The sequence below is a fragment of the Salvelinus sp. IW2-2015 genome, linkage group LG19 (assembly GCF_002910315.2).
Source record: "Salvelinus sp. IW2-2015 linkage group LG19, ASM291031v2, whole genome shotgun sequence".
NCBI classification, from domain to species: domain Eukaryota; kingdom Metazoa; phylum Chordata; class Actinopteri; order Salmoniformes; family Salmonidae; genus Salvelinus; species Salvelinus sp. IW2-2015.
In genome coordinates this window covers 22474128-22497986 of record NC_036859.1, presented here as the reverse complement: position 1 = coordinate 22497986, position 23859 = coordinate 22474128, and the positions used below count along the sequence as shown (strand labels likewise).

Below are 23859 nucleotides of genomic sequence, written 5' to 3'. Positions count from 1 at the left end.
ACCACCTCCTCCATGGGAACCACACATGCAGAGATCATCCGTTCACTTACTCTGCGTCTCACAAAGACACAGCGGTTGGAACCAAAAATCTCAAATTTGTACTCATCAGACCAAAGGACAGATTTCCACCGGTCTAATGTCCATTGCTCGTGTTTCTTGGTCCAAGCAAGTCTCTTCTTCTTCTTGGTGTTCTTTAGTGGTGGTTTCTTTGCAAGAATTCGACCATGAAGGCCTGATTCACGCAGTCTCCTCTGAACAGTTGATGCTGCAATGTGTCTGTTACTTGAACTCTGTGAAGCATTTATTTGGACTGCAATCTGAGATGTAGTTAACTCTAAAGAACTTATCCTCTGCAGCAAACGTAACTCTGGGTCTTCCATTCCTGTGGCGGTCCTCATGAGAGACATAGCCCTTGATGGTTTTTGCGACTGCACTTGAAGAAACTCTCAAAGTTCTTGAAATTTTTCAGCTTGACTGACCTTTATGTCTTAAAGTAATGATGAACTGTCGTTTCTCTTTGGTTATTTGAGCTGTTCTTGCCATAATTTGGACTTGTTCTTTTACCAAATAGGGCTATCTTCTGTATACCACCCATACCTTGTCACAACACAACTGATTGGCTCAAATGCATTAAGGAAAGAAATTCCACAAATGAACTTTTAACAAGGCACACCTGTTAATTGAAATGCATTCCCAGTGACTACCTCATGAAGCTGGTTGAGAGAATACCAAGAGTGTGCAAAGTTGTGTTCAAGGCAAAGGGGTTACTACATGATTCCATGTGTTATTTCATAGTTTTGATGTTTTCACTATTATTCTACAATGTAGAAAATAGTAAAAATAAAGAAAAACCCTTGAATGAGTAGGTGTGTCCAAACTTTTGACTGGTACTCTATATCTGTCAATGTAAATATTACTGTACCTGTCTGTAAATGTAAGCAGAGTTTGCTGGACCAGATCGCCTGAAAACGGCGGTTGCCGGACAACTCGGTAGATCAGAGGCTGGCAACTGGAGCAGAGAGGATTATGGGGGCCAGAAGTAAGCAGAATAGCGTCAATCTCCATCTTCTCATCAAAGGTGCTCAGTTTGACAGCTGCCACCCTTTTTTCGGTGTGCACATGTAGGGTGAGGGGCACATCACAGAAGACGTGCTGTGGACCCATGTCTAGAGACTCGTCTGTGTCTGTTATTAGCTCGATGTTGGTAATCACCTGGTTATCTGTAGAGACAACATGGTGGATATAAGCTGTATAATCAAGCAGTTCCAGAGTAGTGCACATGCTTGGCCATTTATTTATTCATAAATACCTAGGACAAATAACTGGTGTAACTTCACATTACCTGCTCAGATGAATAGCCAAAGCATTATCATTCAGGTAGACACAACGTGTGGCTTGTATTGTGGAGAGTTTCAGTAATGCTAAATGTACACTGTTGGAGACCACTAGAATGAATCCGGGACCCACCGGCTGAGATGTAGGTGACCCACACAGTGAGGCTGTCAGGGACCACAAGGTGGAGGAAGCGCAGCATCAGGACACAACCCTCGGTTTCAGGGCAGGGAGACGTCACGTTGGCATCATACAGGCTGAGTTCTGGACTCCAGGCCTGTAGGCTGGGCTCACATGGCTGGTATACATCTGGAGGGCCTGTAAACGCACACGCACGCACGCACGCACGACCGCCCGCGCAAACAACCACACACACACCACACACACACACACACACACACACACACACACACACACACACACACACACACACACACACACACACACACACACACACACACACACACACACACACACACACACACACACACACACACACACACACTGGTCTTACAATATATACACCTACTGTACATGCGTCCCAAATGGCCCCCTATACCCTTTATATTGCACTACTTTTGACAAGGGTCCATAGGGGTCTGGTGAATATGGTGCCCTTTGGAATGCAACCAAAGAAAGGTAAAAGTGACAACAGATATAGCAGATAGGCCTACAACTTTTTTCTACATCTAAGCCTTCTCAACTCATGACATACACAGTACCTTCCCACCCACACTGATAAAATGCAGAGAGCTAGAATTCATTGGTTTCAAAGGTAGGCACTCTGTTGTCTTTAATTAGTGCAGTATCTTTACTGAAGTTGTGAAATGATTTGAATCACTGAAAAACCATTACTGTACTATTATTAAAGAGGGCTAGTAGAGAGTACAAGCTATGTTCTGAGGGAGAATCATACAGTAGAGAGAGACTGGGAAAATCACATGACCTGGTTTTGGACTGGACTGGTATTTTCCTAACCACCCTCTAGAACACAACATACCCAGGTGCAACTTRACACAGGAAAGGAATCAATTTCTTAATTGGGACAGACAGGCTCACAAAACAATTTATAAAGCATGTTCATTTCCTGGTGGTAAAAGAGGAACAGGAGCAGGTCGTGTGTCTCAGCAGAGCACTGAAATAAACTGCCGAATGGAGAGGGATAGAGGGAGAGAGCCTGCAGCAGTAGCCCCAGCCAGCCAATGCCTGAGCGTCCTCAGCTTCCCCAGCTTCTGCTATCTGCACCCAATGTGGCTCCTTCACATGTGTGGATTTGTACAGGGTAAACATCAGCACGCCAAGTCAAACCATAAAACTAAAGTGGTCAGATAAACAGAGAAAGGCCTCAACACAGGCCCAGATTAATCACTGTATCAGATGTGGCAAACGGCTCCCACAGGAAAGCCTAGTAGGAAAGCCTAGTGCTTCAAGATCTTAGTGTATCATCCTTCCTACTTTCAGCAACTTAACCATGTCACTACTTTTCCCCTTTCTCAAGATGAAATAGACTCCCCAGGTCTGAAAATTAATGCTTGGGTTTCAGTGGAGGAACACATCAAAGGAAGGATATGTTTCTGTGAAAAGAATMATGTAGCCTAGATACAGTATTTTACCTGAAATAAATGTTCCTCTCGTCTGAGTGTGCCAGAGCGCAGAATAACTGATGAATTTACGAACGGTCAACACCGGTTGAATATGGCTGGTGTCAGTAAACGTCAGCAAAAAAGAGCAATTAAATTGTTGCCAGGAGCACAGTTACAACCACCAACACTCTGGATAACATGAAAACAGCTTAACCAGCTCTGCTAGGACGAGTAAAATGGTCAGAGTTTGGATGAGGGTTAAAGCTTAAGATGATTCTTATGGCATTGCACACGGTTAGTGTGAACTTTATTTTACTATTCATATTTTTGACAACTTTTACATTTACTTCACTACATTCCTAAAGAAAATTATTACTCCATACATTTTCCTGACACCCAAAAGTACTTGTTACATTTTGAATGCTTAGCAGGACAGAAAAATTGTCCAATTCACACACTTATCATGAGAACATCTCTTGTCATCCCTACTGCATCTGATCTGGTGGATTCACTAAACACATGCTTCGTTCATAAATGATGTCTGAGTGTTGGAGTGTGCCCCTGGCTATCTGTAAATGTCTGAGTGTTGGAGTGTGCCCCTGGCTATCTGTAAATGTCTGAGTGTCGGAGTGTGCCCCTGGCTATCTGTAAATGTCTGAGTGTCGGAGTGTGCCCCTGGCTATCTGTAAATGTCTGAGTGTTGGAGTGTGCCCCTGGCTATCTGTAAATAAAAAAAACAAGAACATTGAGCTATCCGGTTTGCTTGATATAAGGAATGTCAAATGATTTATACTTTTACTTTTGATACTTAAGTATATTTAAAACCAAATACTTTTAGAATTTTTCAAATTTAGTCAGAAAGTGTTTTTCATTGCAAGTTAAAGCTTACTGTTAGCTAGCTAGCTAGCTGACGTTAGATGGCTGGTTCGCTGGCTAACATTACGTTTATGATCTGTGTGTAGTAATGTTATCGCAGAATGCCATTTCGCATGGCTAGTTATAGCCTAATGTTAGCTAGCTAACTAACTAATATTGAACCTAATTGGTTAACTTTAGCTAGCTTTGACAATCGGTTTGTATTGCTAGTGCTCTATGGATTAGGATTATGGTTCATTGTTTAGCTAGCATGTCTTAACAAAAGACTCCACTTCGCCAGATGATCACATGACCCATCAAGTTAGCCAGGTTTGTCTGACGGCGATTACGGCTATCTATTGTATAATAATGCCAAAATATTTGTATTTGGAATTTGTCTTTCAGCATCAGTAGAACACGCCTGACTGTCCTCCACCAGTCATATAAGGAGAATGGTCTAATGCCTCCCATCAAAAAGAGAGATGGCCCAAGCAAGCACAGGTTACACCTGAAGCATGAGGACTTGCAGCGAGTGGTGAACTTCATCAACAACTACGCAGAGGATAATGCAATATTATTACCAGGACACAAACACTTTGGTGGAAGGCTGCTGCCATCCCATGTGACAAAAGCAGCAGTGTGGCATCTCTACAAGGAATCGATGACAACACTTGGTATGTAAAGCATAAACAACACGTTTTGATTATTTAATTGACCTACAACATGATTGGCACTACTTTTCCTGATCTTACATTATTTCTGTATTTTCCAGAGGTACGTGTAGTCGGGCTGTGTGTTATCATTTTAACTTCCAATTTCCAAGATGATGTTTCTGTATGCAGTGCTGCTGCTCTGCACATTTGTAGGTAAATGAAAGTTACCTGATAATGATTTATAAAAAAATTATATGATATATGATATATCTTAATGTTATATCTTAATGTTATTTTGTTATTTGAAGGTGCACTATCCTTCTGACCCTATGCAGCCAGGTCCCATCTACTTTTTAACTCCTCGCAAGTGTGGCTTGTTTGGTGTCTGCTGTGAAGGAATACCATAACAAGTCAACTACTTGATTGATGAAGGCACGTCATCCAGCAAAGGCAGCAGCGCAGTCCTCAACTACATGCACCATTTCTCCACCAACTACGGAGTTAGGGAAGCACTTGTGGCCCTGAATTGTGATAACTGCAGTGGCCAAAACAAGAACAAGTTTGTGCTCTGGTATTGTGCCTGGCAGACCACGCACAAGCTCCACCACAGTCTGGACCTTCACTTCCTGATCACAGGCCACACCAAGTTTGCCCACGGCTGGTGCTTTGGCCTCATCAAGCAGTGCTTCAGAAAGACCAGAGTGAACACTTTGTCTGAGATTGCTGATGTCGTGAAGGACAGCACTGTGACAGGGGTCAACATCCCAAAGCTAGAGGGCGCTGCTGCGCCTTCTTCACCACGCTGTCTGTGTGGGTGGACCAATTCAGTTTGTCCGTGATGTGTACGCCGAGGAACTTAAAACTTACTACCCTCTCCACTACTGTCCCGTCGATGTGGATAGGGGGGTGCTCCTTCTGCTGTTTCCTGAAGTCCACGATCATCTCCGTTGTTTTGTTGACGTTGAGTGTGAGGTTATTTTCCTGACACCACACTCCGAGGGCCCTCACCTCCTCCCAGTAGGCCGTCTCGTCGTTGTTGGTAATCAAGCCTACCACTGTAGTGTCGTCTGCAAACTTGATGATTGAGTTGGAGGCGTGCATGGCCACGCAGTCGTGGGTGAACAGGGAGTACAGGAGAGGGCTCAGAACGCACCCTTGTGGGGCCCCAGTGTTGAGGATCAGCGGGGTGGAGATGTTGTTACCTACCCTCACCACCTGGGGGCGGCCCGTCAGGAAGTCCAGGACCCAGTTGCACAGGGCGGAGTCGAGAACCAGGGTCTCGAGCTTAGTGACGAGTTTAGAGGGTACTATGGTGTTAAATGCTGAGCTGTAATCGCAGAACAGCATTCTCACATAGGTATTCCTCTTGTCCAGATGGGTTAGGCCAGTGTGGTTGCGATTGCATCGTCTGTGGACCTATTGGGGTGGTAAGCAAATTGGAGTGGGTCTAGGGTGTCAGGTAGGGTGGAGGTGATATGGTCCTTGACTAGTCTCTCAAAGCACTTCATGATGATGGAAGTGAGTGCTACAGGGCGGTAGTCGTTTAGCTCAGTTACCTTAGCTTTCTTGGGAACAGGAACAATGGTGGCCCTCTTGAAGCATGTGGGGACAGCAGCCTGGGATAAGGCTGATTGAATATGTCCGTAAACACACCAGTCAGCTGGTCTGTGCATGCTCTGAGGACGCGGCTGGGGATGCCGTCTGGGCCTGCAGCCTTGCGAGGATTAACACGTTTAAATGTTTTACTCACGTCGGCTGCAGTGAAGGAGAGTCCACAGGTTTTGGTAGCGGGCCGTGTCAGTGGCACTGTATTGTCCTCAAAGCGAGCAAAGAAGTTGTTTAGTCTGTCTGGGAGCAAGACATCCTGGTCCGCGACTGGGCTGGTTTTCTTTTTGTAATCTGTGATTGACTGTAGACCCTGCCACATACCTCTTGTGTCTGCGGTTGAATTGCGACTCTACTTTGTCTCTATACTGACGCTTAGCTTGTTTGATTGCCTTGCGGAGGGAATAGCTACACTGTTTGTATTCGGTTATATTTCACCTTGCCCTGGTTAAAAGCAGTGGTTCGCGCTTTCAGTTTCGTGCGAATGCTGTCATTTGTATAATATGATATGCTACGTTTAACTGCTTTAGTATGACATATTATGTTTGACTGCTTTAGTAGTATATTTCATGTTCAACTGCTTTAGTATGATATATTATGTTTGAATGCATTAGTATGATATGCTACGTTAGGTTAGGGCTATGGTTAGGGTTAAGAGTTAGGATAAATGGTTAAAGTTAGGATTAGGGGAAGGGTTAACTAACATGCTCAGTAATTGCAAAGTAGCTAAAAAGTAGTAAGTAGTTGCAAAGTTGCTAATTAGCTCAGATGCTAAAGTTGTCCATAATGAGATTTGAACAGACAACCTTTGGGTTGCTAGAAATTCACATTATACATTTACCCATCAATCCCGCCAGACCACCCTCCTTTAGTTTTTGCCTTAGGTAACCTACTGTCATACCAAACGTAACATATCATACTAATGGAGTAGCAAGGATTTTTGTAAAATATAATACGTTTTGCTCTAAGACTTGGCTGCTAATGTAAGGAGCGTTATAGCGCAACGAACTATTTTAAAGGTAATTTATGCGTGACCTGACATACGCAGCATTTACCATGAATGCGATCTCTGCATCTGGGAAAATGCCTTTAACAACCGCATTGTCGGCTGTATAGTATAACTAATCAACCTTATCCAGGCTATATCACATCCGACCGTGATTGGGAGTCCCACAGGGCAGCGCACAATTGGTCCAGCATCGCCCAGGTTTGGCCGGAGTAGGCCGTCATTGTAAATAAGAATTTGCCTAGTTAAGGGAAGGAAACACAGTGACCTCGCTCTTCAACCAATGTGTATGAATTTAGGAGCAAACTGAAGTGAAGAAGAAATTCAGCAACTCTTGGAGAAAAGTTCAAGTTTATTGTTAAATGTAAAACCAATGTTTTTCGGCATTCAAAAGAGTTATACAGGTGAAAGCTATGATCCTTTATTGATCACCTGTTAAATCAACTTCAATCAGTGTAGATGAAGGGGAGGAGACAGGTTAAAGGATTTTTCAGCCTTTAGACAATTCAGACATGGATTGTGTATATCTGCCATTTAGAGGGTGAATGGGCAAGACAAAAGTTTTATGTGCCTTTGAACGGGATATGGTAGTAGGTGCCAGGCACACTGGTTTGAGTGTGTCAAGAACTTCAACCCTGCTGGGGTTTTCATGCTCAAAAGTGTCCTGTGTGTATTAAGAATTGTCCACCACTCAAAAGACATCCAGCCAACTTGACACAACTGTGGGAAGCTTTGGAGTCAATATGGGCTAGCATCCCTGTGGAACACTTTCAACACCTTGTAGAGGCCATGCTCTGTCAAATTGAGGGTGTTCTGGGGCAAAGGGGGTGCAACTCAATATGATGATGTTTTGTACACTCAGTGTACAAAAAGCCTCTTAAATTTTTTAATTTGTAAAACTTTTGTTTTCCTGTTCCAACAGAAGTTCTCAAGGCCCATGAATGAACTCCATGGCTTAAACATGGACAAGCAGGTAATATAACTCTCTCCCATAAACTACACTACAGTACACAACAAAAGCCAACAGACTGTGTGTCTCCCCCAGAATTATAGATTCCACTCTTTTCTCCTGGCTAATGCTGTAATTGTATTTATCGTTATTAAAAGTAATGCATGGAGAGTTCTCACTAATCCGGACGCTTATAAGAAATCCTATGACAACCTCCGATGAGCCATCAAACAGGGAAAGCATCAAAACAGGACTAAGACAGAATCCTACTACGCCGGCTCTAATGCTCATCGGATGTGGCCGGGCTAGAAAACTATCAAATATTAGAAAGAAAAACCCAGCTGCGAGCTGCCCAGTGAAGCAAGCTTACCAGACAACCTAAATGCCTTCTATGCTGACTTTGAAGCATGAAACACTGAACCATGCATGAGAGAACCAGCAGTTCCAGATGACTGTGTGATCTCGCTCGCTCGGTAGCCGATGAGAATAGGACCTTTCATTAAGCAGGTTAACATTCACAAGGCTGCGGGGCAAGACTGATTACCAGGACGTGTTCTCAGAGCATACGCTGACCAGCTGGCGGGTGACTTCACTGACAATTTCAACCTCTGCCTAACCCAGTCCATAATACCTACAGTTGAAGTCGGAAGTTTACATACACCTTAGCCAAATACATTTAAACTCAGTTTTTCACAATTCCTGACATTTTATCCTAGTAAAAATTCCCTGTTTTAGGTCAGTCAGGATCACCACTTTATTTTAAGAATGTGAAATGTCGGAATAATAGTTTTTTATTTCAGCTTTTATTTCTTTCGTCACATTCCCAGTGGGTCAGAAGTTTGCCAACAGTCAATTAGTATTTGGTCGCATTGCCGTTAAATTGTTTAACTTGGGTCAAACATTTTGGGTAGCCTTCCACAAGCTTCCCACAATAAATTGGGTGAATTTTGGCCCATTCCTCCTGACAATTCTGGGGTAACTGAGTCAGTTTTTTAGACCTCCTTGCTCACACATGCTTTTTCAGTTCTGCCCACAAATCTTCTGTAGGATTGAGATCAGGGCTTTGTGATGGCCACTCCGATACCRWGACTTTGTTGTTCTTAAGCCATTTTGCCACAACTTTGGAAGTATGCTTGTGGTCATTGTCCAGTTGGAAGACCCATTTGCAACCAAGCTTTAACATCCTGACTGATGACTTGAGATGTTGCTTCAATATACCTACATAATTTTCCATCCTCGTGATGCCATCTATTTTGTGAAGTGCACCAGTCCCTCCTGCAGCAAAGCAGCCCCACAACATGATGCTGCCACCCCAGTGCTTCACGGTTGGGATGGTGTTCTTCGGCTTGCAAGCCTCCCCTTTTTCCTCCAAACATAACGATGGTCATTATAGCCAAACAGTTCTATTTTTGTTTCATCAGACCAGAGGACATTTTTCCAAAAAGTACAATCTTTGTCCCCATGTGCAGTTGCAAACCGTAGTCTGGCTTTCTTATGGCGGTTGTGGAGCAGTGGCTTTTTCCTTGCTGAGCGGCCTTTCAGATTATGTCAATATTTTAATGTGGATATAGATACTTTTGTACCTGTTTCCTCCAGCATCTTCACAAGGTCCTTTGCTGTTGTTCTGGGATTGATTTGCACTTTTCGCACCAAAGTACGTTCATCTCTAGGAGACAGAACGCGTCTGATTCCTGAGCGGTATGYCGGCTGCGTGGTCCATATGGTGTTTATACTTGCGTACTATTGTTTGTACAGATGAACGTGATACCTTCAGACATTTGGAAATTGCTCCCAAGGTATGAACCAGACTTGTGGAGGTCTAAATTATTTTATATTTTTCTGAGGTCTTGGCTGATTTCTTTTCATTTTCCCATGATGTCAAGCAAAGAGGCACTGAGTGTGAAGGTAGGCCTTGAAGTACATCCACAGGTACACCTCCAATTGACTCAAATTATGTCAATTAGCCTGTCAGTAGCTTCTAAAGCCATGACATAATTTTCTGGAATTTTCCAAGCTGTTTAAAGGCACAGTCAACTTAGTGTATGTCAACTTCTGATCCACTGGAATTGTTATACAGTGGATTCTAAGTTAAATAATCTGTCTGTAAACAATTGTTGGAAAAATTACTTGTGTCATGCACAAAGTAGAACTCCTAAAGAACTTGCCAAAACTATAGTTCGTTAACAACAAATGTGTGGAGTGGTTGAAAAACAAGTTTTAATGACTCCAGCCTAAGTGTATGTAAACTTCCGACTTCAACTACACATGTTTCAAGCAGACCACCATAGTCTCTGGGCACAAGAATGCCAAGGTAACCTGTCTAAATTACTATCGCCCCATAGCACTCACATCTGTAGCCATGAAAAGCTTTGAAATGCTGGTCATGGCTCACATCAATTCTATCATCCCAGACACCCTGGACCCACTCCAATTCGCATCCCTCCCCAACAGATCCACAGATGACACAATCTCTATTGCATTCCAACTGTCCTCTCCCACCTGGACAAGAGGAACACCTATGTGAGAATACTGTTAATTGACTGCAGCTCAGCGTTCAACACCATAGTGCCTTCATAGCTCATCACTAAGCTCAGGACCCTGGGACTGAAAACCTCCCTCTGTAACTGGATCCTCCGGTCTTCCTGACCAGGCCGTCCCCAGTTGGTGAGGGTAGGCATCAACACATTCGCCACACTGACTCTAAACATGGGGGCATCTCAGGGGTGGGTGCGCCTCAGGGGTGGGTGCGCCTCAGGGGTGGGTGCTTAGTCCCCTCCTGTACTCCCTATTCACCTACAATTGCGTGGCCGCGCACAACTCCAACACCATGATTAAGTTTGCTGACGACACGACAGTGGTAGGCCTGACGATGAGACCGCATATAGAGAGGAGGTTAGTGACCTGGCAGTGTGGTGCCAGGAAGACAACCTCTTCCTCAACATCAGCAAGAGCAAAGGAGCTGATTGTGGGCTAAAGGAAATGGAGGGGCCATGCACGCCCCCATCCACATCAACAGAGCTGTAGTGGAGGGGGTCGAGAGCCTCAAGTTCCTTGGTGTCCACATCACTAACGGATTTACATGGTCCACACACACCAACACAGTTGTGAAGAAGGCACGACAATGCCTCCTCTCTCAGGACGTTGAAAAGATATAGCATGGGCCCTCAGATCCTCATAAAGTTTTACATCTGCACCATTGAGKGCATCTTGACTGGATACATCACCGCTTGGTATGGGAACTGCATGGTATCCGACTGCAAGGCATGACAGAGGGTAGTGCGTACGGCCCAGTACATCACTGGGGCCGAGCTCCCTGCCATCCAGGACCTCTATACCAGGTGGTGTCAGAGGAAGGCCCTAKAAATTGTCAAAGACGCCAGCTACCCAAGTCACAGACAGTTCTCTCTGCTACCGCATGGCAAGCATTACCGATGCACCAAGTCTGGAACCAACAGGACCCTGAACAGCTTATACCCCGAAGCCATAAGACTGCTAAATAATAACAAAATAGCTCCCTGGACTGTCTGCATTGACTCTCTTTGCATTAACTCTTTTAACTCATCACATATGCTGCTGCTACTGTTATCTATCATGTTTCCAAGTCACTTTACCACTACCTACAGTATATATACTGTACATATTTACTTCAATTACCTCGTGCCCCTGCACATAGACTTGGTACAGGTACTCTGTGTATATAGCCAAGTTATCGTTACTCTTTGTGTATTTATTACAAGTGTTAATATTTTCTATATTTTTCTCTCTGCATTGTTGGGAAGGGCCTGTAAGCAAACATTTCACTGTTAGTGTACACCTGTTGTTCATGAAGCATGTGCTAAATAACATTTGATTTAATTTGAACTTGATTTTGATTTCTCTGTCTCTTTTCAAAGCATAAATTCCATCTGAGAATTTCCAAATATTTTCGTAGAATTTTCTAAACGTTTTACACGTCATGTCAAAAGACTGGTCTTCTGTACACTCAAATAATCTTGATTGGGATAATAAGGAACTGGTACATGAAGCATAAGGTTTCAAAGCGCTACAGGATACATTGTTTTTATGACAGTTTAATGTTCCACAGCACCCAACATTACCAAAAGTTGACCCTGCCAAGCACCGTGTTTTTCTTATGGCTAAAACAAAATAAGTTATTTAGCCTGGCAAGTATCATTTAATGATTATCGTATTTTTCTCCAGACAGTCTTTATCCTTGCACGCACCTTACCCACAGGAGAACAGGGGACCCCCCTGGTAGAAAGGCAGAAACTAAACTGTAACTGAATGTTTTGTGTATGTTCAAAACGGACACTAAAATCAGTCATTTTTTTCAGACAATGAATACGTGTCTACTTTATTATGTGTTTGGGGTGTCAGAGACATGTCACTGAGTGTGCAATCTCTGAGACTTCTTTCCTAGACTGTTTACTAGTGGCCAATGTAATTATCATAGTATATGCCATTTATCAGACACTTTTATACAAAAGTATTTACAGAGGTGCATCTATACATTTTGTTATGGATGGCCACATCAGGAATTGAACCCACAACCCTGATGTTGCAAGTGGCATGTGCCACCAATCTGAGTCACACAGGCCCATGAGTGGCTAAAGAAAAATACTGACCAGTAGCCTCTTCAGGTGTCCAGTATCCGGAGGAGTCACAGACCCGTGGCGATGTGGCCTCATAGGCATACTGATGGAACACACCATCTGCCTCACAGTCCCTGCAGTTTACACTATCCACTGTAGGAGAACTGTCAATAGAGGTGCTCAAATGTAAGTATCAGAAAATATTTGAAATTGTCATGATCATTCATGAATATCTATGTCTGCATCCCAAATGGCACCCTATTCCCTTTATAGTGCACTATGGGCTCCCTATGGGCACTGGTTAAAAGTAGTGAGCTATATAGGGATTTAAACCATTTGGGATGCATCCTATCTCATTACTGTTGATATGAGGAAAAAATGTAGCTACACAATTATTCTACCTTTGATGAAGTGGCCCTCTTACAGGTGGAAGCCAATGAATGGAGACCGAGTCTGAGCTCTGTCCAATCACCATGGGCTTGAGAGGGATGGGGGTGGGCCTTCTCCCTTTCAGCCAGTTCTCGTAGACTAGATCCATATAACAATGCATCCGAGCCACTTGATTTGGTGTGAAATGGTTGGTGCAGTTATCGTCTCAGGAGAAGAAGTGAAAGTAGAGTAGAGTCAATGTTCCCAGCGGAAATCATCATTAAACAGCCAAGAGAATCTTGATCACTCAAGTTTGATGTGGATGAATTATCAATACTATGCAATCCCTAGTCCAAATGCAATACACTTGGACGTAACTTAATACTGTATATACAGTAGACCTTTGTGGTCTTGCAGTAGGAATACAGCACCACAGCCTCATTCTAGGGATGCGTCCCAAACAGAAACCTATTCCTTTTATAGTGTACTACTTTTGACCAGGGCCCATAGGGCCCAGGTCAGAAGTGGTGCACTATGAAGGGATGAACTGGGATGCAGCCTAGCTTATGTTGACAGCATTGCAGAGAGGTTACAGTAGACCTACCTGTGTAACTCATGTAGTTGTTGTACGGTGTGTCCTGGTAGAGCGTTATCCCACAGGTGTCGTTTACATGGCCAGGGTCATGGCAGGCCTTTGACTTTGGTGTAGGAGCCGTGTCTGCACATAAGTCTCCTGTCTCCATGGAGGGAGTAGTCTCCTGACAGGGGTCATCACAGGACTCCCGCTCACTGACCCCCTTGAAGACATGATACAGTCCAAAGATATGGCCCATCTCATGGATCATTGTGTTATTGTGTCCGACAGTGCCAAAGTAGGATGGATTGAGGACCATTCCACCTGTGGATAGGATCGGATGATATCGTTGTCATGTTACCACTCTAACAGAACTCAACAGGTGGCGAGATAGCTGAAATAATCTGCCTTTGTTGCTTCCCAAATAGCTAGGTGGTATTTCTTACAGCCCGTAAATAACTTCTATCCCAGACGATCTAGCTCCATGATCACAGTGGGACATTATTTTTMGGGGCGAAGATGAATCAGACACAATCTCTATTTATGTCTATTTCATTGACTGTGTCAATGTTTTTTGTGTGTTTCTTGACTAGCTAGTCAAGCTTGCCATCTCAAGCAAACAGTCGAACACATTTTGTCTGACAAGCTTCTGAATAATACCATGTTAACACTTGGTTTTATAACCAACTAATGTCATAAAAACCTTAAACGATGTGACATTTATAACCACTTAGACATGAGGCAACCCGTCAGCAGTTTTAACTCAGCATGTAAGAAACAAGTATAGTGCTTTCCCCAGAAATAATTTGCATAATTTCTTATGATGTAATTTATGGAATATGGAAGCAGTGGTTATTGCTCATTATTAACTTTAAGAGCTGGAATAGAATACAAATGCTATTTGTTTTCTAATTAGAAACACTATTCAATTTGTGAGGACTTCCGCTGGGCCCGTTGAGACAACTTCACTTTAATAGCACATTTATAGCCTGTAAATATTGACAGATGTATTTCAGGGTTCTGCTTCAACATTCACTTCGGTGGAGAATATTTTCTGGTACAATCGAAGTTAATTGGTAGAGGATCCTCTTGTCAGATGAAGACTTCTGATAGGACTCATTAAAAAGGTTCTCATGGTTTGTCCTCAGACATAAATCATCAGGTCTGGGTAAACATACAGTGGCCTTGACATGATTGACACCCTGATAAAGATGAGCAAAAGTGACTTTACAAAATAAATAATTCAAATACTGAGCTATATTATATGCAAAACAAATTGGGAAATGATTTTATACTAATACATACTAATGTGGACCATGCTCAGAGAATGAGATGTTGTTCAATAAGTAATACTTTTTTCTCAAAATGATTGACACCCCTGTTTTCAATGCCTTTCAATATCTCACCTTGGATTTGAAACTTTGATCTTATGGGGCTATTTTGCTTCCACTGGTCCTGGAGCCAAGGTCAACGGCATCATGAACTTTACCCAGTACCAGGACATTTAAACCAAAAACCTGGTTGCCTCTGCCAGGAGGCTGAAACATGGCCGTAAGTGGATCTTCCAGTAAGACAATAACCCACATCAAAATACACAAATAAATGGTTAATTGGTAAAAAAAAAAAAATGAATCTACATTTTGCAATGGCCATCTCAGTCTCTGTACTTGATACCCATTGAAAACATGTGCTTTGAATTGAAGAGGGCAGTCCATAAGTGCTGACAAAGGATATCAAGGATATGGAAGGATTCGGTATGGAGGAATAGTCTAAGATCCCTCCCACTGTGTTCTCCAACTCATAAAACATTTTAGAACAAGGCTCAGTGCCCTTATTCTCACAAGGTATTGAGGTATTGAAGGGAATTCATTTTATGATTTTGAACCCTACCTTTTTGAGAGAAAAAAGTATTGTTAAACAAAACCTCTTTCTCTGAGCAATTGAACAAGTATAAAAGTATACAATTTCCCCAATTTTTTGAGCATACAATATAGCTCAGTATTTTAATCATTTATTTTATACAGTAATTTTTGCTCATCTTTATCAAGGGTGTCAATCATTTCGGACCCCACTATATATATTCCTGTGTCATCTGATATACAAGCTTGACAATTTGTTACAAAATAAGACTGTGAAAAGTAACTACACAACTGACACTACAAAGTCTCTCTTCTCTCTTACAGTCATGGCACCATTGCGTCTTTCCCTGTATCATTCATGGCTTTGAGTGAAATATCCTCAATTGTGGGAGCTGTGGGGTTCAAAGAGGGGAGGGAAACCTGCAAGACAACGGTCCATCAGGGACACATCAGAGAAAGCCCAGCCCAAAACACTGACTGGCTTGTTGATGCAGTTCAACTCTGAGGACGAAGAAAAGGACATCTGTGCTGGAATGCTCCGCACGCCATCCCCAGGGCCCATAATGAATGTGCCAGGAGGTAAGACACAACCCAGAGGGAACACAACAACAAACCTGATTGAACAGAGAATAATACTTTAAAGGGGTTTCACTCCCCGGCCAAGCACTCTTTGTGAGTGATTTAAAGCTCTTCAGTAGATGGAAGAGAATACACAGAAGAGAATAGAAGACTAAAGGATAATTTACAAGAAGCAACTTGACTGTAACATAGTACAGTCTTTTTTTATTTGGTAGAGCAATTTCTTTAGTAATACACAGCCAAAATAATACCAGCCAAACCAATTAGAAAAAGACCTTCCCACTTCAGGTAAAGTTTGGATTTATGAAAGAGCTGGATGTGAGGAGAAAACTCTTAGCTTTAACGAGTGCTTAAACAGTCAAATGGGCTGGCAGCGATGTATAAATGGCAAAAGGGCATTACCCTGACATTTCTGGTTTTTGTTTGGTTGTTGTCGGGATTGTCTTTACACTGGAAAGCCCTAATGATTAGGAGGCAATCTGCCGGGAAATCTATGCACGCTACAAGTGTTTTCTTTTATACCCCGGATTAAGGCTCATTAATCTTGTTACGGCTAATACTGAGAACAAAGAGTAGAGGGCAAGAGATGAGGATAGTGAGGGGGAGAGTGAAGAAGGAAGAGAGTGAATGAGTGGGAGGGAGGGAGAGAGGGAGAGTGAGAATGAGAGGGGGAGAGAGAGAATCATAACCAGATTTTGAAGACAAGGGCAATGCCTACCTGCACCTCTTCTGCTTTTTACTTTGGTGTAATTTTTACTGACCACAAGTGGACGTCAATGTAATCCAGTTTGGCATGTTTTAGCATGCATATCATTTTGAAGGGATTGTGTAGCTCAATTACTTTTATGTTTGATTCAGGTAAAGACAGAAGGAAGGGGTATAGCAGTAGCTTACCCTGATGGTTGAGGGCCTCCTTTGCCCATGGCCAGGTTGCAGCCCCTGCTAACTCTTCACGGGCTGAGTTGTTGGCAAAGAAAACATTGAGGGTGTCTGTGCTGCTCAGGTGCAACACCTCTTTCAGTTCCTTTACACTCATATAGGCTCTGCAGCAGGGAGAAGAAGTATATGTCATTAGCATTTCTTTTTTTCTTGCATTCCCTGCTTTTAATCTGGGTCAATTTGACAGTTTGTTTCCACAATCCTTACTCTAGAATATGTCACGTAATTTTTATTTTGTGCTGTTATAGCTGGAAAGCCTTTGCACCTATCACTGGCCCATTCGTTTGAAATGCCCTTTCGAAACCTGCCAAATAGTCTAGCCCATTAATTGAACCACCTACTGTTTCTTGGATGTGTACCACCCAAGAACTGACCAAGTGTAGCCTGCCTTACATTCAAGTTTCATTAAACAAGCAAAAGCTGTGCCAATCTGCTCCAATTTATCAWTAAGTCAAATGAGCTTCATAATGCATATTCATAACATATGAAATACAGATGGATTGTTTTTAATAAATCCTTGATTGTTTATGTTGAATTCTACATGTTGAAGCACTGTTTTGGTTGATATAATCCATTCAGTATAGCTTTGGACAACATTCAGTCTGTTGAGAAGTCTAATATTCATAAACAAACGTCTTACAACACTGGCACTCCAAAAAAATACATCTGGCCTACTTCCTTTAAAAAGTGTTATACCGCACAAATTTTATAGAATTATGTTCAAAATCGTCTGTGTTTCTTGGATAATCTGAACTGGGACTGTAGAACCGTACTCAAAGGCCATGTATCTTTTTTCCATTCTGTTCATGCTTAATTTAAACCCTGATTCTTTCATTGTTGGAGAAAAAGTGATTTTTGAGAACCACCCAGTTTGCCTTGCAAACAGATTCAAACCACCAATTCTGGATCCCCTCAGCAGCAGGGGAATATCCCAGCATTAATGGCTAAAATGTCCTCCTCGTTTTTCCTGTCACTTTCTTATGTTGCCAAAATCTTCATGTACCTGGCCATTCCTCATGGCTGTCTCTCTGTCTGCTTGAACAACCCATTTGTGTAGTGACAGCAATTGGCTAGGGATTGAGTTCTATTGCCGAGCTGCAGATACCTGGACCGTAACTCAAACAGAAAAATACCAAAAATCCCAGAGCCAAAGATAAAATTGTACACTCCACAGATGCCATCAAAATGTCATCCCTGCATTAATTATTCTAAAACTCTGGATTGCAGTCAACAGATTGCACTTTTCCAACCAGCTCAGGTCAAGAGCCTTTTAAAGACCTGCGCTGCAGATATTCCAGAGAGCCCTGTTTTATGAAGCATTTGAATCTCTGGTGGATTCGCAATTCATACAGTTTTCGTGAAGGGTAAGAGGTAGGGAAAACTTTGGCAAGTAATAAAGAGAGATTACATCATTGCAAGCTATAAATCAGAAGTCAGTTCTACGCTCATGCCTTCCACACACTTAATTTTATATCTGTCTAGGGACCTGGCTTTTTAGCTGCTGTTGTTGCTCTTTAAAGTACAAATACCATCACTCCCTCATTGTGCAAAACAACACACTGACTGACTGCACTCCAAATGTATTATTAGTGCCCAAGTAATCTCAGCAACAATATTGCTTCAAATGAAAATATAAACCCCAACAATCAGTTTGGGAAAGGAGCCCCAATTTAACATATACAGTTGAAGTCGGAAGTTTACATACACCTTAGCCAAATACATTTAAACTCAGTTTTTCAACATTTGCTGACATTTAATCCAAGTAAAAATTCCCTGTTTTAGGTCAGTTAGGAATACCACTTCATTTTAAGAATGTGAGCTTCCCTCAATAAGGTTGGTGAATATTGGCCCATTCCTCCTGACAGAGGTGGTGTAACTGAGTCAGGTTTGTAGGCCTCCTTGCTCGGAAATGCTTTTTCAGTTCTGCCCACACATTTTCTGTAGGATTGAGGTCAGGGCTTTGTGATGGCCACTCCAATACCTTGACTTTGTTGTCCTTAAGCCATTTTGCCACAACTTTGGAAGTATGCTTGGGGTCATTGTCCATTTGGAAGACCCATTTGCGACCAAGCTTTAACTTCCTGACTGATGTCTTGAGATGTTGCTTCAATATATCCACATAATTTTTATTCCTCACGATGCCATCTATTTTGTGAAGGGCACCAGCCCCTCCTGCAGCAAAGCTCCCCACAACATGATGCTGCCACCCCTGTGCTTCTACGGTTGGGATGGTGTACTTCGGCTTGCAAGCCTCCCCCTTTTTCCTCCAAACATAACAATGGTCATTAAGAACAAACAGTTATATTTTTGTTTCATCAGACCAGAGGACATTTCTCCAAAAAGTACAATCTTTGTCCCCATGTGCAGTTGCAAACCGTAATCTGGCTTTTTTATGACGGTTTTGGAGCAGTGGCTTCTTCCTTGCTGAGCGGCCTTTCAGATTATGTCGATATAGGACTCGTTTTACTGTGGGTATATAGATACTTTTGTACCGGGTTCCTCCAGCATCTTCACAAGGTCCTTTGCTGTTGTTCTGGGATTGATTTGCASTTTTCGCACCAAAGTACGTTCAACTCTAGGAGACAGGACGCGTCTCCTTCCTGAGCGGTATGACGGCTGCATGGTCCCATGGTGTTTATACTTGTGTACTATTGTTTGTACAGATGCACGGGGAACCTTCAGGCGTTTGGAAATTGCTCCCAAGCATGAACCAGACTTGTGGAGGTCTACAATTTTTTTCTGAGGTCTTGGCTGATTTCTTTTAATTTTACCATGATGTCAAGCAAAGAGGCACTGAGTTTGAAGGTAGGTCTTGAAATACATCCACAGGGACACCTCCAATTGACTCAAATGATGTCAATTAGCCTATCAGAAGCTTCTAAAGCTATGACATAATTTTCTGGTATTTTCCAAGCTGTTTAAAGGCACAGTCAACTTAGTGTATGTAAACTTCTGACCCACTGGAATTGTGATGCAGTGAATTATAAATAAAATAATCTCTCTGTAAACAATTGTTGGAAAAATGACTTGTGTCATGCACAAAGTAGATGTCCTAACCACAATAAATTTGTGGAGTGGTTGAAAAATTCGTTTTAATGACTCCAACCTAAGTCTATGTAAACTTCAGACTTCAACTGTAAATAATCTACAGGAAATTGTAGCTCATTTTAAGCAGTCTATGATACTTTGCAACGCATAGGAGGCTCGGAAATGCACAGTATATCAAGATATATAATCAGTGGACGGGGTGGACGGCTCATAATAATGTCTGGAACGGAGTAAATGGAATGGCATCAAACACATGCAAACCATGTGTTTCATGTATTTGATYCCATTCTACCCATTCCACTCCAGCTATTATCACAATCCCGTCCCCATTTAAAGTGCAACCAACCTCCTGAAATATACAGAGCCGTCAAAAGTTTGGACACACCTACTCATTCAAGGGTTTTTCTTTATTCATACTATTTTCTACATTGTAGAATAATAGTGAAGACATCAAAACTATGAAATAACACATGGAATCATGTGGTAACCAGAAAAGTGTTTAACAAATCAAAATATATTTGACATTTGAGATTCTTCAAAGTAGCCACCCTTTGCCTTGATGACAGATTTGCACCCGCTTGGCATTCTCTCAACCAGCTTCATGAGGTAGTCACCGGGAATGCATTTCAATGAACAGGTGTGCCTTGTTAAAAGTTATTTTGTAGAATTTATTTCCTTCTTAATGCATTTGAGCCAATCAGTTGTGTTGTGACAAGGTATGGGTGGTATACAGAAGATAGCCCTATTTGGTAAAAGACCGAGTCCATATTATGGCAAGAACAGCTCAAAAAAGCAAAGCGAAATGACAGTCCATCATTACTTTAATACATGAAGGTCAGTCAATCCGGAAAATGTTAAGAACTTTGAACGTTTCTTCAAATGCAGTCGCAAAAACCATCAAGCYCTGTGAGGAAACTGGCTCTCATGAGAACCGCCACAGGAAAGGAAGACCCAGAGTTACCTCTGCTGCAGAGGATAAGTTCATTCGAGTTACAAGCCTCAGAAATTGCAGCCCAAATAAATGCTTCACAGAGTTAACAGACACATCTCAACATCAACTGTTCAGAGGAGACTGCGTGAATCAGGTCTTCGTGGTCGAATTGCTGCAAAGAAACCACTACTAAAGGACACCYATAATAAGAAGATACTTTTTTTGGGTCAAGAGACACAAGCAATGGACATTAGACTGGTGGAAATCTGTCCTTTGATCTGATGAGTCCAAATTTGAGATTTTTTCTTCCAAACCCTGTGTCTTTGTGAGACGCAGAGTAGGTGAACGGATGATCTCTGCATGTGTGGTTCCCACCGTGAAGCATGGAGGAAGAAGTGTGATGGTGTGGGGGTGCGTTGCTGGTGACACTGTCAGTGATTTATTTAGAATTCAAGGCACAATTAACCAGCATGGCTACCACAGCATTCTGCAGCAATATGCCACCCCATCTGTTTTGCGCTTAGTGGGATTATCATTTGTTTTTCAACAGGACAGTGACCCAACACACCTCCAGTCTGTGTAAGGGCTATGACCAAGAAGGAGAGTGATGGAGTGCTGCATCATATGACCTGGCCTCCACAGTCACACGACCTCAACCCAATTGATATGGTTTGGGATGAGTTGGACAGCAGAGTAAAGGAAAAGCAGCCAACAAGTGCTCAGCATATGTGGGAACTCCATCAAGACTGTTGGAAAGGCATTCCAGGTGAAGCTGGTGGAGAGAATGCCAATAGTGTGCAAAGCTGTCATCAAGGCAAAGGGTGGCTACTTTGAAGAATCTCAAATATTAAATATATTTGGATTTTTTTAACACTTTTTTTGGTTACTACACGATAATTCCATATGTGTATTAAGTAACCAACTACATGATTCCGTATGTTTTATTTCATAGTTTTGATGTTTTGACTATTATTCTACAATGTAGAAAATAGTAAAAATAAAGAAAAATCCTTGAATGAGTAGGGTTGTCCAAACATTATATGTATATAGATGGGCTATTGATCTCTCACATCTGTGAAATGGATCAGACAACATACTCAAGTTTAGTATTTCTACCTACATGCTGTGCACTATTAAGCAAAAAAGATATTATGGCAATACATCATGTGTTTTGTTTGAAACGCAAATAAGCCTGCCTGTCAAAATGAATAGAACGGAGCGGAGGAGACTTCTGCTTTCATTGTTTAGCCATAATAACTGTATACTTTGGCTTCTCTTTCCATTCCCAGTTTCACTTGCTTTCAGAAACTGTTCCAGAGTTTAAATTTGTGTGCCTTGAAGACAGACACTTAAGGCCTCTTTAGTAAATCAAGATATCGCTAATTAGGCGTTAAGCTCCCAAGGTCTCTGTAGAACCTCAATATCATTACCGCCATTATCGTTAAAAACTCACAACATGCACAAAGTCCCATAATAATTACAGGGGCAGGCAGCAAAATACTTTTTTTGGTTGCGGCAGCTAAGGAAGGCTAAGGATGACAGAGACAAAACCTATTTTTTTCTTTGTCAGTACTAGTAAAGAACATCATTATAAACAGATTAATTTAATTTGATATTAGATAGAAGATTGCTCTGGACCCCAAAATGCATAAAGGTATTGTTTGTGACTCATTACTACTGTATGTCTAAACGATTGGGACAACTGCCCAACGCAGAAACTATTCATATTTTTTCCCTACTTACTAAAGTAATTACAGATATAAGAGCACAGGTATAAGAGCACCTAATGTAAAGTTTTACAGGAGAAACTCATAGACCAGTGATTTCCAGGAGCAGGGTTGAGGATTCCTGCCCCAAATTTTTTTGAAAGAAAATATCTCACCTGTCTGGGGACTCTGGGTCGAAGCAGGTCTTCAGGACATCCGTGCCTTCCGGATCACAACAGTCCCCATCATCGAAGTCATAGTGGATGCTGTTGCACTCTGTGTTGCAGACCCCGTCCCGCCTCTTCCAGTTGTAGCAGGGCCCCAGGCGCAGACAGTCCCCACCATCATGGCCCGTCAGTGGGTGGTCACACTCCGCATCACAGTGCCTGTTACCAATCTTACTGATCCGGCAGTTGCTTAGGATGAAGCGCTGGCGTAGAGATGTGTTCTGGATGGTATGCGTGCTCAGCTCCAAGCTGATGTTGTGGGAACGGAAGGCTTCGACAAGTGCCTGGTGCTGCTGCTGGATCTGGGCCTGGGAGACGGTGGGACGACTTCCGTCYTCGTTACAGATGTTGACAATGCGGTAGCTGATCCTCTTCTCTGTGCGCAGCTGCCAGTGGTTATTGTAGCCGAGGATGATGTCTGTGTTGTCACAGGCTGTTAACCCACAGGGAGGGGGCACGAAGGGGGACACATGTTCCAGCTCAGGGATAGGGATAATGACTATGGACGGGTGGTAGCCATCCTTATGAGGACTCCAATGTTGCTCTACCTCAGAGAAGTCAGCCCAGAGAGCGAGGTTTGGTTCCCTCTTATCAATCTGAGAGCGCCCTTTCAGGAGGTCCTCGTGAGTGCGAGGAAGCACCCATAACACAATACCTCCGATGTGCCCTCGGAAGTTGTGCCCAAGGTCTGATTGGTCCCCACCGAGAAGAAGTGTTCGACAGGTCTCCATGAATGGGCTGTAGAGGTTACCAGACTGCAAACGGCTCTCCGCAACCTTGGCACCATCTATGTAGAGGGTCATATTGTGACCATTGTAGCTGGCCATCAGGTGAGTCCAGGAGTTAGGGTGGTAGCGCTGATGCCCATAGATAGTCGTTGCTTTGGGAGCGCGGTCGGTACGAAGTGTAAAAAAGAATCTGGCATCTTTTCTCCCCCCGGGTTCTACTGTCCGAATACCTACTGACCATCCTTTCTCACTTAAGGAGTAGGAGCAGTTGTCAAAAACCCCTACACAAAAGGAAGACAAATATTATTTTGTAAAAAGACATAA

At 42.7% G+C, this 23859-nt stretch overlaps 1 protein-coding gene across 3 annotated transcripts in view; it reads right to left on the bottom strand.

The window, feature by feature from the left end:
• The window catches only part of LOC111979640 (pappalysin-2), a 63355-nt gene that overhangs the window by 32896 nt on the left and 6600 nt on the right, over positions 1–23859 (bottom strand). For all 3 annotated transcript variants that reach the window (XM_024010245.2, XM_024010246.2, XM_070448892.1), the window contains exons 2-8: positions 22757–23816; positions 16851–16999; positions 13549–13842; positions 12977–13169; positions 12609–12739; positions 1468–1650; positions 923–1220 (exon numbers count right to left, since the gene is read on the bottom strand). In XM_024010245.2, the coding sequence (XP_023866013.1) occupies positions 923–1220; positions 1468–1650; positions 12609–12739; positions 12977–13169; positions 13549–13842; positions 16851–16999; positions 22757–23816 (2308 nt within the window). The remainder of the gene's footprint in view (positions 1–922; positions 1221–1467; positions 1651–12608; positions 12740–12976; positions 13170–13548; positions 13843–16850; positions 17000–22756; positions 23817–23859) is intronic.